General features: G+C 49.4%; 1 protein-coding gene across 3 annotated transcripts in view; it reads left to right on the top strand.

The window, feature by feature from the left end:
- Positions 1-16,261, top strand: part of CD2H10orf143 (chromosome D2 C10orf143 homolog) — a 46,693-nt gene extending 30,432 nt beyond the window's left edge. For 2 of the 3 annotated variants that reach the window (XR_006209490.1, XM_042961267.1), the window contains exons 2-4: positions 1,136-1,264; positions 1,371-1,433; positions 15,712-16,261. Coding sequence is in view for 2 of the 3 variants with exons in the window: in XM_042961267.1 (XP_042817201.1) it covers positions 1,136-1,264; positions 1,371-1,433; positions 15,712-15,741 (222 nt within the window). In the remaining variant the exon portion in view is untranslated. Of the gene's footprint in view, positions 1-1,135; positions 1,265-1,370; positions 1,434-2,343; positions 2,510-15,711 lie in introns of those variants that run through there. The other variant, XM_042961266.1, reaches the window with a different exon arrangement.
- Positions 16,262-17,550: the final 1,289 nt, after the last annotated feature.

Below are 17,550 nucleotides of genomic sequence, written 5' to 3'. Positions count from 1 at the left end.
GTCTTGAGTAGACTCGTAGTTTGGTTAGGGGAGCCGTAGGGAAGTCATGGCTCGTAGCCAGCCTTGTCTTTGGCCACCTGGAGGTCGAGCACTTACCCCGAGAAAGTCTTCTCAGTGGGTTAAGGGGCTTGGAGTTCAACATTTTCCAGTTTAATCTCCAATTTCCATTTAGCCTGTAAGGCATGTTAGAGGTCAGTAAAACTAGCACTCTAAACCCATGATATAAGGTTTCTATCCTGAGTAAATCCACTGAGTAAAAAACTAAAGTTAAATTAGAAAGTACAGACAGGTATTAGCACAGACGATAGAAACGTGGTACGAACCTTGGTGATGGTTTGCCAGAGGCCAGGCGGCCGAGGGGGCCGCGGCATGAGCTCAGGTCTGCTGAGCAGGTGGGAGCTGGTGCAGCAGCGGGGCCGGGTGCCGGCCCCGGGCCGAGGTCGGGCTTCACCACCACACGCAGGGGTCCTGTCGCTTGTCAGCTGGGCATCACTGGAAACGGGGTGGCCCTTCAGAAGGCTCAGTCTTGGGATCTTGAGAGTGAATGCGTTTTTCCTTTAGTGTCGGAGGATTGCTTTCGCGGTTGGCCTTCTTCAGTTCCCGGGGAAGCAGGAGCCAAGTGCTGACTTTCCCAAAGCTTATCAGTTACAGAGCATGTGTGCAACTTGAAAATAAGTACGATTAATTTGCTCCTCAGTGTCAGCAAGACCATAAAGAATTACTCACCTGTGAATTATTCATCTCGTATTAAGAAAGTTTGTAACTCGAAACCAGGCAAAGTGTGTTGAAGCACATAACTAGTTTCTGGAACAAAATTGATAGGTTTTGTATATTTTCAATCTCAGTAAACCAGTCACAATAGTTTATTATAAGAGTTTCGCCCAAAATTGTTGCAGATGGCTACTTTAAATCTATAAAGCTAAGTAAACACCAAACAGTGCTACAAGTAATGAGGTTAAATGTAACTGATGGAATGGGTTCCTGAAAGACGACGTTTAAAGTCACCCCCCGAACGCCCTGTAAACTTGCCGGGCTCCGCAGGGTCTGTATTTGCAGCTGACATTTTCCGAAGGCAAATCCAGTTAGCGTCGTGTGCTCTAGGAGGCTCTCTGAAGTGACATTTGGTGTTTTTCAGAAGCGGGTGTGCAGGAGACTCGAGGCAGCTGGGCAGGAGCGAGGCTGCCCCCCGGTGAAGGTGAGCGCCCCCATGTCCTGGAGCGGCGAGGGGCTCCCTGACAGCGGCCAGCGGTGGCCACGCACGGGGGTAGGTTCCATTCCCACCAATCCAGCTGTGACCCATTTAAATATTTTAATAAAAATTGTAAATAATCACTGTTCTGATACATCTGCGGCTGTGATTTGTTAAATAGATTCCTCACAACGGTGGAAGGAACTCGGCCCAGCCTTGCCCAAGATGTATTGCGGGGGAATCTGTAAGTGCATTAACCTTCTCGCTGTGACATAAAAGACAGACTTGTTCTTAAATATTAGATCCATAAAACAAAGTTAATAAAAACGGCAATTACATTTCTAAGGAATGAGGGATGTAAATAAAAAGGTGCAGATTGATTTAAGCTTTTCTTGGCATTCTGCTGGGGTGCAAACTGATTTGTTTCTAGCTTCAGCTTGGAAACAGAAATGAAAATACACTTAAAATTTTTTCTTAACACAGAGTTCAGGGAAGGGAACAGGCCACTGGATACATTTAATAGAGATCATTTGAGGACGTCTTGGAGGAAAGCCCCTGACCTCATTTAATTATCCGAATAGGGATGGACATTGTTTTCTCTTTTCCCTGCTTAAGCTTTCTTTCGTGTTCCCGTAAACTTTACAGAAACCACAGATTTCAGAGGGAGAAACGCAGTATTCCCACCATTAAATCAAAGTTAAAGGAGGCCTAACATAGCCAGAGTCACATTCCCCATCTCCTGTATCGGGCAGGATAACGTAAGGTTGGACACTAGCATCATATCTTTGTTATTAATTTTGGACTTACTCTAAGAACAAGTTAATATGTCTTTTGAGAACCTCTGTAATTCTTGGGATTTTTTAATTTTTAAATTTAGAATTGTAATATCACAATAAAATGGAATTACGTTTAATTGACACATAGAAACCAGGAGAGAGAGAAGAGAGAGAGAGAGAGAGAGAGAGAGAGAGTGTGTGTGTGTGTGTGTGTGTGTGTATGTGAGTATTTCTTAGATTTCCCCCTACAGATTTTTAGAGAAATGTATTGCTCTGTTTCTGATAAGCAAAAGATTGAGTCAATAAATTATAAGATTTTCAGTGGATATATTGCAGGCTACTGTATTTTCCAGTGAGAAGCAATGGTTTTGTTTTTAGTGCAGACCTAAGTGTCGGCTGTCGCCCGTGTGAACCTCTGGTTCCTGAAGTCATTGGAGAAATAGAAACCAGGCTCAGTGTTTGACTTGCTTTGTAAAGGTGTGCTTTTCGATTTTGTTTTTAATGTTTATTTATTTTTGAGAGAAAGAGGGAGAGCATGAGCAGGGGAGGGGCAGAGAGAGAGAGAGGGAGACACAGAATCCTAAGCAGCCTCTAGGCTCTGAGCTGTCAGCACAGAGCCCACGGCAGGGGGCGGGGGGGGGGGAGGGGGCTCGAACTCACGACTGTGAGTTCGTGGCCTGAGCCGAAGTTGGACGCTCAACCGCCTGAGCCATCCAGGCGCCCTGCTTTTCGACTTTCTGTGGTCTTTTCGTCAGGAGAATTCCTGCGCGTTGTGCTTCATTCCCTGGTGTAGTCCTTGAACAAGGGCGGAGTCAGAGATCCAGCGGTCGGAACTTACTGTACTTTAGGTTGGTTCGTACAACAGCTGCACCTGCGCTGGATACAAATACGTGATGTTTACCTGGAGAGACACGGCCCCATTGTGAGTAAATTGTGTAAGTGCTGGTGACTAGATGGTGACCTTCCTTGTCCTCGTCCCATTTCCATGGAATGTATCTCTCAAATCCCCCCGTCTGTTGGGCAAATACTTGGAACGTAGTATGGATTCTTACTGCTCTAAGAGGTTGTGTTCTGGCATGAATGGCTTAAAGAAAAAAAATTTGGCTCAAACAGCTGATTGGATCATTTTAGCTAATATTCTGTTTGAACAACAGTATCTATTTGATTAGGATTTTTCCTTCCTTTGTAACTCCCCAGGCTTGCCTCTGTTATGTTTCATAGGAAATGAATCTGTGAGCAGAGAACCTATATTGATATGTAAATACATCATTTTTTCGTTAGTGCTCGATATTCTTTTCATCTAAATTTCAGAAGCCGACTTTAAAAAATCAGTTTCCCTTTATCTGTAGTCATTCTCAATAAAACTTTACCCAGGCTTGGGTGATTTAATATTTACACCCACTGTTTCTAAAAGTCTTATGTAAATAAAGATTGAAATGTGAATTTGAAAAGTCACACCTCTTGATATTTGAACAGACTATAGCTGCGTATATCTTCTTTTTCTAATAATACGGCTAGTTTCTCTCCTAAGCTTTTAAAATAATAAGACGCTATTTTTGTATTCTGGAACATCAAAAGGTTCAGTGTTAAATAAAAAGCAAATAGTATTTTTAGAAATGTGAGATCCCAGGGAGCAGTGCTTACCAGGAAATCACCAACAGACAGCAAGTCCGACTTTCAGAAGACTTCATTAGACACACGACTCCATCCACAGACGTGTGCCCGTGCACACAAGTGTGCCCCTTCTGTACCACTGTTCCCGTAGTGGAGCCAGGGTGGTGACCTTGGGTCACAGAGAAGCACAGGGTGCACCGGGGAGTCTGTGGGGCCCTGAAGGGAAACGCCCCTTCTTTGGTGCTCCCGCCTCCCCCCACAACCTCCTTTGTGCCTCGTTTTCTGGTGTGGTTCTGGCTTGGCGGGACCTCACCTGATCGGCCGGTCCTGCCCTGAGTCCTCAGGCAGCTGTCGCAGCTCGGAGCCTGAGTTTCTGCTGTCATTCTCCTCCTGAGCTCTTGGTTTTTAGCACGAATCATTTCTCATGAATGCAGGGTCTTGGCTTCTCGCGTATGCGGGGACTTTTCGGTTGCCCTTCTCCATCCGCCTTGTCGCCCAGGCTGGCGCGTGGTCTCCTCCCTGGGCGGTCTGTTCTGGCTCCCCTTGCAGCGATCGCCATTTGGGCCTTGCCGCGGGGTCTCTGCTGTCGTGCGTGCTGTTCCTTGGAGGCACCTTCTCTTAGCCCTGCTTCGTCCTGCTCGGCTGCAGTGAAAGCGGCCCCTGTCCTTGTGGTGGGACGTGGCGTTCCGTCCTTCGGGGAGTCCACCCTTCCCCAGGCCGGGGTGCCCCCTCTCTGCAGCCCCGTCCGGGGCTGCGAACCTGGAGGCAGTGCCAGTGGCCACCATCGCTGATGACCTCTCCTTCGTGGGCGGTTCCAGGACTGGGCCACAGCCTGGCCACGACGCCTCCTTTCTCGGGTCAGCTTAGCCCGCTGGGTGCAGGGCCCACGGTGGCCGAGTGGACCGTGGAAACCGTGCCATCCTTTGCAAATTCTAATCCGTTCAATGAAACCCAATAGGGCCGTGGAAGGTCTGTAGGGCAGTCAAATGAAGGTACGTGGTGTGGGGGTGGGGGCACCGTAAGGCAGGAAATTGTAGGAAAAGCAGATCTCCCTTGTTCGTTGAGGTGCTGTGTCCTGGCACCAGTTTTCCAAGTGGCATCCGGTCCCCGTCACCCTAGCTCCCCAGTGCATGAGCCCTGCAGGGGCAGGGCCACCTTCAGATTGTATTGGGTCTTCATGATGGTCGCCTGCCCGGTTTTTCTCAGCTCTGTGCCCCACCTTTGCTCTGCTCTGTGTTGTGGAGACTGTGCTTCTAGACTCCTTGGCTTCTGGTTTCTGACCCTGGACGCTGGAGTCTGGAGGGAGGGTGGGGTGGAAGCCAGGGCACCTCTCTCCCCCCACTTCACCCCCAAGGCAGCCTCTCAGCCCCTCCCTCCAAGATGCCAGCTCCTGTAGAGTTAGCCCGCTTGCCCCCAGCTCCTGCCAGGTGGCACGGGCTTCCGGGCTCTGTGGTCATTTTGCTTCCGCTTGTGTTCCGTGCCGGGGCCTGTGGCTGTCTGCGTGGGGGCGTGGGCTTGCCTTGACCTCCCCTGCGGGGCTTCTCTGCTCTTCCGTGAGCGGTTGAAGCCATATTAAATTCCCTGCGTGAAATACCTGCATTCGTTTCTGAACTGTATCCTACCTAATTGCCTGAAGAGTAGACCAGTCCTCTTGGACAAAAAAAAAAAAAAAAAAAAAAAAGATTGCAGTTTTAAACACGGGCCTCTGGGTCTCTGTTGCCCACCCTCAGGCCTCAGGGTGTGGTTCAGCAAGCGTGGCGTTTTGCAGCACGGGCAGAGCCTGCCCCAGCCCGGAGCTGCCTGGGCGATGTGGTGAGCCCGGGCATTAAATCGAAAGAGTCAGGCCCTTTAATATTGCTCATCACTGGTGGTGTTTGTTCTGTTATCTGGGGTGAGCTGGGTTTTATTACCTAAACTGGTGCTGAATTGCCACATAAAAGCCGATGTACAAACCACGATGTTTTGGTTTTATGGATCCCCCCACCCACACACACCCCCCAACAAGTTGATTTTAGATAACAGCCTGTTCATTAGTGATGAGGGCAGGTACTAAGGGGAGTAGACCTAATAAGCCTCTGTGCTGTTCCCACAGACACTGAAGTCCCTTGCCTGACAGTGCAGGGGAGGGGCGGGAGAAGGAGAGGCGGGCGGGGCGTGGGGTGTGTGGTCCAGCCTGTTGTCCAGCCTCCCGGCCGCAGCAGCCCAAGTATGGTTACTCTGATTCTGAATGGATATTCTTGTTTTCTTTGTACTTTTTATCTCCAAATGCGTGACCTTTAAAATATTTGTTTTGTGTTATTTACCCACCTGTCTGATTGGTAAGTGCTTCCTACATCTGTGGCATCTCTAAATACTGGGCTGAGACAGGAACCAACCCAGGGCCCAGGGTGCAGAGAGCCTGCCTTTCTCCTGGCCTGCGTCGCAGCAGGAGGATGGCTGTGGCCAGGCTTAGTGGTCCAGGCGTCTAGCGGGGACGAGGCCGGGATGAAAACGTGGTGTTCTGACGCAGACGAAGGATGATCGATGAGCAGCTGTTTGCTCTTTGTGCCTCGTTTCAGCACTAGCTGCTTCTGGTCAGTCCTTCATTCTTATGTCCTGAGAGAGGAAAACACAATCAGGTGGGTTCAAGGGAAATTTCATCGATTATTCCGTGAGAATCAAATCATGCTTGTGCATTTCCCCAGCTTGGCCAAGGATGCCAGAGTTTGTTGAACCTCGTGCATTCATGCTTGAGGAGAACGGGGTCCAACATGGTGGGCGGGCAGGCGGGCTCCAGCGGTCACCGCAGCCCGCCCCTCCGCCCGCTCCTCTCGGCTGGTCTTTGTGTGTGTTTACAGCCCGCGTGCCAGCCTCACCAGCCCCCCAACCCCGCACATGGCCGCAGACATCAGCTCTCACCTGCTGAGAGGTGCTGCAGTGAGTGAGTGAGTGAGTGAGTGAGAGAGAGGTGTCCTTGTGGACATCACTCCCAGATGCCAGGAGAGCGTCTGGGCTCAGACACAGCGCTGAATTATTCAAACTGGATGAACACGCTGGCTGAGAAGAGAGTTTGGCTGTGTCAGTACAGCCAAGTGTGAATCCCAGAACAGATGAGTTTGGATAGACTTCTTACCAAATCTTCAGATTTAGCTTCTGACAGTAAATGTTTTCTCTAGAATACAGCAACCAGGAAAATTGTTTTTTTGTTTTTTTGTTTTTTTAATTTTTTTTAACGTTTATTTATTTTTGAGACAGAGAGAGACAGAGCATGAACAGGGAGGGGCAGAGAGAGAGGGAGACACAGAATGTGAAATGGGCTCCAGGCTCTGAGCTGTCAGTACAGAGCCCGACGCGGGGCTCGAACCCACGGACCGTGAGATCGTGACCTGAGCCGAAGTCGGACGCCCAACCGACTGAGCCACCCAGGCGCCCCTGTTTTGTTTTTTTTAACTATGTTATTGAGATCAGAGCCTTCAGATAACTAGAAAAACCAAACAAACATTTCTTTCTTGCAAATAAAATAAGTTAAACTGTGAGGAGATGGTGAATGGATTGAAAACACTTTAAGAAAGATGTAATTTAGACTTGCTAGGGGCATGTTAGGTGCGCTGATGCAAATGTATCCACCTTCTGGTACAGATAAAAGCATGAAATGCGTAGTTAACGTGTAATAAGTGAAGAGAGAGAAAACAAAAGGAGAACAATAGATACACATCCCTGGTGGCAGTTACTAAGTCCCCACCTTTGTTGAGTTTGGTCCTAGAGTAGGCCGGGGGGACTGGGGGGTGGGGAGGCTGGGGGACTAGAATTCTGATGTCCAGAGGCAGATAGATGTGACTTTGGCCAGTGGAGGTGTGGGAGCTAGAACCTGGACCCTTGCCTAAAGTTCCGAGCCTGGAAGATCTACTTGTCCCTTAAGGGGACTAGAAATTAAAACACCAGGCCATAAACGGGTGTCTGGGCCCCAGGCTGGTTCTCTTTCTCAGTGGTACAAGAACCAAAAGCAAAGCATGAACACAGAAATAGATACAGACTCTCGAAGTCCATTAAGGCCCTGGATAGTGGCAAATGCAGAATCGTCCTGTGGGCACACCTCCACCATCCAGAGCACACAGGCTGCAGAGGTCAGACAGTCTGCACTGAGGATGCCAGAACAATTGTCAGAACAATACAAATGACACCCATAGATCTATAGCTGGGGTGAGGGGGGTGTTGGGGACACATCAGGAATTATAACGAGAATACAAACCCCCAAGACTCTGAAATAGAAAAGAACTTGAAATTTGCCGTAAGACTGATTGTTTTAAATTTAAAAATGATTAAAGAGGAAATAGAGCCATAATCAAAGGTGAGTATAGTGTAAAACGAGAATTGGAAGGTTGAAAAAACCTAAAAGTGAGTGACATGGCCACTGAAGTTAGATGTAGTTAAAGACAGAATTCGTGAACTAGCTTTGTCTGGAGAAGTCATTCAAAGCACCTCAGGAGATTATAAAGAGACAGAAAGTATAGAAGGTGTGATGCAGAGTCTGAGGAAAGAATGGAAACCCCATCATGAAATCCAGAAGGAAGGAGTTTAGAGAAGAGGAGGAAAAAATAATGAAATGACCCGACTTGAAAAGATTCATGGCTTTTGGAAAGATAGTAGCTGAGAATTTTCCAGAATTAAAGGAAAGACATGTGTCGCCAGACAGTCTTGAAGCAAAAGAACAAGGTGACGAAGGTCACCTGTCAGATGTCAAGATCCATTACAGAGTGATAAGGGTTAAGACAGTGCTGGCCCAGGGATAGAGAAATAGACCAGTGAGATAAAAGGGAGAGCGTTAAACTTGCATATACGGCAACTGACAACAGTGTAGAGACTCAACGGCAAGTCAGGCGGGAAGGACAAGGTCTCTCAACTGTGCTAACTTACGTGGCCATCTACATGAGGAAAGGTAAGAGCAGATCTCTGCCTCACAGAAATCAATCCTGGGAGGTGGGGGGAAGGTTAAAGACCCTAAATGTCCACACAGAATTGTACAATCTAACAAACTCACAGGGGAAGGACTGGTATATTTGGCTATGAACATAAGCTACGTCACATGCCAAAATCCCTCCACACTGTTGAAGAAGATCCCATAAAGCAGGGAAGACATTTGTGACATGCCAAACAGAGACTCGCAGATAAATGGACAAAGTGTATGAATTGGCAATTGAGAGAAGAGGAAACCCAATTAGCCAGTAAACATAAACAGATGTTAAGCCTTGCTAGTAATTAAGGGTATCAAATTTAAGCACCAAATTGGCAAATAATAACAACGATAATAGCAAACCTCAGAAGTATGGAGAAGGGAATGGGATGTCCATTCCGCTAGTCCTCCTCCCCTGACTTCGGTCCTACCTCCTTACCCTTTCCCCTGGCTTAGATGGGAAGGTTTCCCAAACTTGATCCCTGTCGAGATGATCGGTAGGAGACTGATCAGGAAAGTTGTTCCGAGTCACTCATTAGAAGCCGACGACAGAAGTGAGGGCGGGGTGTGGGGTGAAAGGCTCTGCCCACCTCATTCGAGGCCGTGCACGTTGACACAGTGAAAGGGAGAGCAGATCCCTGCTAGGGAGGGTGGTGGGCATTCCCTGTGACCCAGAAGATTCTTTCCTGGGAGAAATGCACACAAGGTAATTGTAGTTGCATTGTTTGCCGAGCAAACAGCCAGAAACCCGACTGTCCTGTGGGACAGTGGGTAGGTGAGTTTGGGTATATGAATTTGACAAAGTATCACAGTAAAAATGTATGAACTTAAGGAAACTACAGAAGGATGTGTATAGAATGATGCCATTTAGATACAATTTTAAACTTGTAAAACATGGATATTAACTGAAAGAAGACATTCCTGAGAATGAGAAACTTCAGGTTCAGGATGACGAGTTCGTTTCTCCTTAGGGAGTGAGGGCTCAGGATGTACAGGGTGTTCAAGTTGTATCTGTCATGCCCTGTCTCCCAAGCCATGTGGTGTTTCGTGAGGGTGGGTCTGTTTGTGTCTATACCTTTCTTGTGTTCCTGAAATCATGGTGGGTAGGCCTTGCGCATGACCTGTCAGCACATCTCTCATGGAGCTGCTTAGGAGGCAGGGAGGGGTCATGCTTTGGCCACAGACCTCTCGGTGGTGAAAACAGACACCAGGAGACTTTAGAATAGTGTCTTTGACACGCTCAGAGGACAGGTCCTTTGTGGACACGTGGGCTGGCTGTACTAAGCACGAGGCTAGGATGGCCAGCGCAGCGGGGATGGCAGAAGAGACAATGTAAACAGACCAGTAACAGTGAAACAAATTGGGAAAGTTAGCAAAAAGCTACCATCGCAGATGGCTTCTTAGGTTAAAAAAGTCCTACTTGAAGTAACAGAAGCATGAGTTAACATTAGAAAACCTACTGCATTGATCAGAGGAGAGAAACCAACGATCATCCAAATCTAAATAAATGCAGGCTCCAGATCCCACTGATGGGAAGAACTCAGCAAACCAGAACTAGAAGTGTCTATCCTGGGAAGGTTTAGGGTTCGTCACACTGGGTGGAAGCATTTCCGTTGATGAAGAGGGAAACACAAGTTTGCTGCTGTCGCTCGCTCCCTGACTACCCAGGGAGGGGTAATGCTTCCATTTTGGACACCGTGAGATGGGAGAAAAGAAGCAGTGGTGTAACAATTGGAAAGGAAAAGATAAGTTTTTATTTCAGATGATACAATTACCCACATAGGAGATCCAAGAGAAGTCACAGATAAAGTGCTAAAACTGATACTCATCGCACTTGTTGGATAGAAGATGAACACTCAAACAGGATAGATGAATGGATAGAGAAGCTGTAGACACACTCCATGGAATGTTACCCAGCCATAAAAAAGAATGAACTTCTGCCATTTGCAACAACGTGGATAAACCTCAGGGGTGTTACGCTGAGTGGGGTAAGTCAGAAAGAGACATACCGTGCAGTCCCACTACCGCGTCGGATCTTTTATTTAAAAACAAAAGCGGCTAATACATACTGAGAACAGGCTGGTGGATGCCCAGGGTAGGGAGCTGGAGAAATGGGTGAAAGGGATCAAAAGGTGAAATGGAAACAAAAATTTTAAAAGACAGCAACAGCAGCAGCAGCGGGTAAGTGGATTCTTTAAAGTCCTCAGACTCCTCACAAGGCAGCCTGCTTGAGATCAGAGCATCCCCTCGAGGTGTCAGATGCCCCTTCCCTAGAGCCCATGCCCGTGAGCTTGAGAGAAAACAATTTTATGATGATAGCCGGATTTTGGAGAGTCTGTCCTTAGTGCCTGCTTTTGAAGTCCACGAAAGCTGTGTGTACAGTTTTGTTTTTAGCTTTAAACTCAAGGCTTTTCCTATAATGTACCTTCCTCCACATTCCCTATTTTTTTTAATGTTTATTATTTTTGAGAGCAAGAGAAACAGAGTGTGAGCGGAGGAGGGGCAGAGAGAGAGGGGGACACAGAATCAAAAGCAGCTCCAGGCTCCAAGCTCCAAGCTGTCAGCACAGAGCCCAACAGGGGCTTGAACTCAGAAACAGTGAGAGATCATGACCTGAGCTGAAGTCGGACACCTAGCCACCCAAGCCACCCAGGCGCCCCCCTCCATATTCCCTATTTGTAAACTACGGTCTGTCTCGAGCTCAGCAATGTTCCTCTGTGTTCCCCTCAGCCCCGTTCCCCATGGACGTGAGTACCGTGAGTCTCCTTGCTCTGGCAGGTGGAGCAGCCTCTGCCTGTTCAGTCTCCATCTTCTTTTCCCCAGCAGGAGCCCCTGACTCGGCCTCGGAAGGGGGAGGAGGTTGTGGAACGCCACCCCGACTTCAGTTCTGCCCACGTGTCCTTTCCCCCTGGTCTAAGTGCACTGCTTCCCAAACTTGATCCTGTCACAGACAATCGGTGGGGAGGATTATAAACCGTTTGCTCATTACTGTTCTGAGTTGATCATTAGAAGCTGTTGCTGAGTACTGCTGAGTACTACTGAGTACTGCTGAGTGCTGAGCTCTGTTCCTATTGCCCACTCCCACCCCCTGCAAGGGTCTTCATTGGGTAGGCCAGGGCGCGTTCCAACGCCTGAGAGCTCTGGAAAAGCTGGAGCAGAAGCAGAACGTGATTTCAGGAATCGGGGCTTCTTTGCCTTCACGTGGGCCCCACTGTCCTCAACGACTCAGACTCATACTGGCACTTTAACTTCGTAAGGAGGTGGAAAGTTCAAATACAGCATTCCTGAATTTCTTAGCAGTTTGTGCTGGGACCTGGTGGGATGAGGGAGAGCTCACTCCTGGGCGTGCGCCTCCCTGCTGCTCAGTGCAGGCTCTGTCCTGCACGACACAGGGCCCGGGGCACACTGGAAGGGCACGTCCAGGTTCCACCCTCATCCCCTCCCACCTCACCATACCCCTCTCCAGCAAACAAGGGTGCTGTAGTGTGGTAGTGCTGTGGTCTGTCCTCAGCAGAATGTACCTGCAGAAAAGGCAGGCCCAGGCCCAGGAAATAGGCTCTGGAAGCGGAGCAGGGGTGGGAACATCCCGTTGGCCCCGTGGATTCCTTACCCCATGGAGAGGTATAGCCAGGATGGGCTGGGGAGGTTCCTCTGGAACATGAGGCCCAAGGTGGTGGGTACACTGTTAAGGAAGCTTGGATGGAGGGAGAGAGAGAGAGAAACTCTTAGCAGTAATAATTAGGAAACAAACCACACTCGTATTATTTCTTCTGGATGTGAGAAGCATCAAGCCCTTGGATGACTAGAAGGACAGAACAAGAACTTCTTAAAGAGTAAAATCTGTTCCACTCTGAGGAGACGGTGAAGTGCATTAAAAGGCAAGTTAGCACTTTAAGAAACGATTTAGGCTTCCTAAAGTCTGGATTTGACTTACTGTCCAATATCCTTTAAATTCAACCTGAAGGATGCCCTTCAGTATTTCTTGTAGGGTAGGTCTAGCTGCAACAGATTTTCTCTGTTTATCCAGAGATATTTACATAGCCCATTCATTTCTGCAGGATAGTTTGGCTGGATATAGAATTCTTGATTGACGGTCTTTTAGCACTTTGAATACACACTGTCACTGCCTTCTGACTTCTGTATTTCTGATGAGAAGTCAGCTGTTAACTTTCTGGAGGGTCCCTCTCCCTCTCTGCCTTCAGGAGGATTTGAGTTTTGACAGTGTTATTCTGCTGTGTCCAAGTCTGGACGTCTTTGGGTCTGAGGCCCTCCCAATATTAGAAATGAATAAAAGCTCTCTTCTAAAACATCTCTCTCTTGGTGGAAATACATTGGAGTTGTATTTTATCAAAAGTGGTATATTCCCCCTGTTTCTTATAAGATTACTTTTTAAGCCCAGTCAGCCCATAAGGTGTGGTCAGTCAGCATGAGACTCACAGGTAAGGCACAACACCCTCTTCCTGCCTGTCATGTTGGAGACTTAGCACCCAGATCTCCCCTGTCAGCCACAGGGTGTTGCAGAGTCAGAGGACTAGGACCTTGCTTCTAGATTGGTGATAGGACAGGCTCCTTTTTGGGTGTACCTGTGGCTCTATGCTCCAAGAGGGACATTGACCAAGTGGAACGAATTGAGGAGAGGGAATGGAACGAAGCAGGAACTCCGAGCATTGGTGAAAGGCTTAAAGGAGCAGTTTCTGTGTTTAAGATTCTGGACTCGGTTGGGCGCCTGGGTGGCTCAGTCGGGTTGGGCATCCGACTTCAGCTCAGGTCATGATCTCGCAGTCCGTGAGTTCGAGCCCCGCGTCAGGCTCTGGGCTGATGGCTCAGAGCCTGGAGCCTGCTTCCGATTCTGTGTCTCCGTCTCTCTCTGCCCCTCCCCCGTTCATGCTCTGTCTCTCTCTGTCTCAAAAATAAATAAACGTTAAAAAAAAATTTAAGATTCTGGACTCGGCCTTCATATTGATGTGGCTCCGTCTGTCTCATTGTCCCGAGTCTTATCCATTCTGCCTCCAACACATCTTCAGATAACCCCATCCAGTGGAAAGGGGGCGGCTGGGGGCTGGAGGGAGACCTCTCAGCAAAATATTTTTTTAAAAAAATTTTGGTATTTGGTGGTGCTATTGGCAGCAGTAATGATGATATGATGATATGATGATGATGATGATGATGATGGTGAATTAAAGAGCCTGATCTAGTCCCCTCCCCCCGGGATGTCCCTCCCTCAAGAGAGGCCCCATCTTCCCTGGAGTCTTGCCTCCTGGCCCTGTCCACTGCACTCCCTCTCCCAGAGCATCTCAGAGTGAGTTTCCCAAGCTCTGTGTGACCCCATCTCTGCCACTTCCTGTGCCTGGGGCAGTGCTTCCTCGCCCAGGCTCCTGCTGCTGAGGGGCTCAGGACAAGAGCTTCCTGGCCAGAGAAGTTGGGGAAGCGCTATGTCCTTTCCCCACCTTTTGGAGAGTTGATGGGTAGTAGGTGATTAAAGAGCCCAAGAACCACAGTAAAAACTCTTGTTTAAATGTCCTTTTATAAAGGGATGCTTGTTACACATGCAGTGCAGAGGCTATTTTGGGAAACAGAGGCCTGTTGAATAAATTCAACACCTATAAATTTCACAATCTGGGCACAGCATGACATTCCAGATAGATCCCCTGTCCCTGCCTGTGTGTGCTGTGAACCCTAGCTTCAGTCATCACAGATGACTTCCCTGGTTCTGGGACATTCTTTTTTATTTTTTTTATTTTTAATTTTTTTTTTAATGTTTAGTTTTGAGAGAGAGAGAGAGAGAGAGAGAGCGAGCAAGCATGAGCGGGGGAGGGGCAGAGAAAGAGGGAGACACAGAATCCGAAGCAGGCTCCAGGCTCTGAGCTGTCAGCACAGAGCCTGACGAGGGCTTGAACTCATGGACTGCAAGATCATGATCTGAGCTGAAGTCAGATGCTTAACCAACTGTGCCACCCAGGCACTCCTGGTTCTGGAACATTCTGATCTGTTCTCACTGCCAGTGAGCCCTCTCACCTTGTAAGATTGTGTTCTGCCTTCTTGGTCCACGAAAATACCTGTCCTGTGTAAAGCCTTTGCTGACTGCTCCTTGGGTAGAATCTGAGATCTCCAGAGCATCTTATTCCAATCTGCCGGGATGATCCATCCTTGTGAAACATGCTCACAAGCCTGGGTGCCACTTCCCCTGCCGTGTGCCAGTCCCAGGTCTTTCGTGTTGGGTCCCTGTGGCTCAGGGCAGTACATACCTTCGAGGAAATGGACACCATCGTGGACCAGACCACTTTGTCCCCTCCACTGCCTGGCCCAGCCCACCCTTCCTGGCCTCCACAAACCCGAGGAGCCACTGGCATCGTGATGTGGTCTTGGAGAGCAGGGCTCCCCTGCCAGCTGCTGTCATTGGGCCACGGATCCACACTGCTCTCTGCTGGGATGGTGACCAACTGGGACGAAGGTTTCTAGACTCTGGACAAGACCTCTCACTTCACTGTGGCACAGTGTCGGGCCACCTGTCTGCCCCTAGCCATCTGGTCCTTCCCAGTTATTTCTGCGGGCAAAGGCGAGGAGGCCTCAGGTGGGATGGGCAGAAGCCCTGGACTGTTACCAACTGGGGTTACTTCCCCCGACAGGAACCACTACAGCTTCTCTGTGTTGGGTTCCTATTCAGTATTTAGTCAACATCGTTTGAAAAAATTCTATTTCACGGGATGCCTGGTTGGCTCAGTCAGTTGAGCGTCCAACTCTTGACTTCGGCTCAGGTCATGATCTCACAGTATAGGAGCTTGAGCCCCGCGCCGGGCTCTGTGCTGCTGACGGTGTGGAGCCTGCTGTGAATCCTCTGTCTCCCTCTCTCTCTGCCCCTCCCCTGCTCGCACTCTATTGCTCTCTCTCAAATAAATAAACATAAAAAAATAATTCTATTTTATGAATATATAAGTTATATTTTCAGTCTCTTTGTTTTCCTTCATAGCATGTAGGAAAGAAGAAAAATGTTTATTTGAGAACATTCTATGTAACAGGCACCGTAGGAAGTGCCCTAAATATGTTTTATTATATGTTCTGGATACTCTGTAAATGTAGATTCACCTCAGAAATAAAACATTCGTACAAGTGTGCGCCCTGTCGTTCTAAACGCAGTGCTTTGTGTCAGTGGACAGACAGCCGCAGCAAATTACTTCCCACGGTGTACTTTTGTGTCATCGTAGGGACATCTTAGCCACACGGAGAACTATTAGAAGGTGCAAGCGGGAAGGCTCCGGTCTGGGTTCCAGCCATCCACGTGCCAGCGAGTGTCGTGTCCTGGATGGACGTGGGCGCCCACCTGTTCACGCTGCAGCCCGTTGTCCTCTCGCTCGGGGGACCCCCGTGCCCACCACGCCAGAGCCAGGAGGACCCCGTCCCCTCAGAGGAGCCTTCCGACCGTTGTTACCTGCCACAGCCTCCTTTCAGATGTATCGTTTGCATCATGTCAAAGTTAAAAAAAGATTCAGTGTCAGATTCCCTATGAGGTTTGAGGGCCCAGTGGCTCATGGAGCTTCGTCCGGGCTCTTCCGTCAGGCTTTCCAGTTGTTTTGTGGGTGTGTCCAGGGCTGCTTGTGCTCTTTTTTAACTAAAAGACTTATTTTTATATTTAAAATACTCTATAATCTTAACCTGGATTTTACTAAATGCTGGTATCCAATCTGTTCCATGTAATTCCCCAACCGAAGTTGTCAGGCACAGGGCTTCCTTTATATTAAAGTGAAATTTCTTATTTCTCTTGGGTTTTCAATGCATCGTCGGAGTGTGCAGACTGGCGTCATTTTCCCTGGGTCTGAGGGCTTCCTGACACGTCCTCGTACTTAGTAGGCAAGGTCCTCTCGAAACTACTCGGTTATAGGACGACTCTGGCTCTTTGCCCTCCCAAAGCCTGAGCGGGACGGTGTCCCTGCACCCTCCGTTTTCATCGGTCACCCCCCGGCCGTGTTCTGTGCCGGTGCCCGCCCCAGCACTGACATTCCAAAGAGCCGGTCCGCAGTCCCGTGTGTGGTCGTGGAGGGACTTGGTGTTGCACAGAAGGGCAGAAGACTGGGCGTTGGGAGGAGACGAGGCCAGTACCCGTGGTGACGTGGCTTACCCAGAATCTCAGGCGCACCGCTGTGTCACGGGGAAGAGATCGGACTGTTCTGCCCCCGGCGGCTTGGAGGTCACCAGTCATTCAGCCCTGGGTCAGGGCACATACCTGGCCTGAGACGAGACCGCAGTCCTCACCAGACAGCCAGGGCTGAGAGCCGTGAGGCTGAGATTTGTGGCCTTAGAATACGTGCTTCTGAGGACCTTTCTCGCACTCCTGTCTTCAGAGTGAGACGCATCTGAGCTCCCAGGGAAACAGTGGGAGTTCTGGAGTCCTTTGGTTCACCTTTCTGGTGGGTGAGCTTGACCTTCCCCCAGATTCACGGGGACAGGAGGTGGCCACTTAGTTACTCGTTGTTTTGGTAATTACCCGTCGCCCACACATCACCCCAGCTCTTGATGTGAACCGAAAGCTTTTTCTGTGGACGCTAAGCCCCGAGCATCCTCCTGCCTGGTGGAAAGCAGCTCTGTTCAGAGCAGACACACTGGGTGCAGGTTCCCCGTCCCCCGTGGCGTCTGGCCTCGTGAGCCAGTCAGCAGCGTCCTGGAGCCTCGTCCTCCCCGTCCCTCTGTGCGGGGTGGTGGGAACATGAAGCACGGGCGTGCACAGACGGCCGTGGTGACCTCACGGTGTCCTTCCTTGTGCCCCACTGCACAGCCCTCCAACCCCAGAGAGGCCCTCTCCTCTGGAAAAGCAGAAGGGCACGAGAGCACAGAGTGGCAGTGCGAATGACAGAGGCCAGGGTGATGCCGACCGGCAGTTTTGTCACGAGTCCCTGTAGATCTTAGATGGCGGAGGGAGTGCTCACCGCGGAAAAGCCTGTCGGCAGGGCGCTTGGGAGGGGTGGTTTCAGTGCATCCTCCCCATTCACGTCCCAGAGTAGAATGCTGTGGGGTCCCGGGCTTCCAGAGCCATCTTGGTCCCCATCCCC

The sequence above is a fragment of the Panthera tigris genome, chromosome D2 (genome assembly GCF_018350195.1).
Source record: "Panthera tigris isolate Pti1 chromosome D2, P.tigris_Pti1_mat1.1, whole genome shotgun sequence".
Lineage (NCBI taxonomy): Eukaryota > Metazoa > Chordata > Mammalia > Carnivora > Felidae > Panthera > Panthera tigris.
The sequence above is the reverse complement of the archived record's forward strand: the minus strand, read 5'-3'. Positions and strand labels throughout refer to the sequence as shown.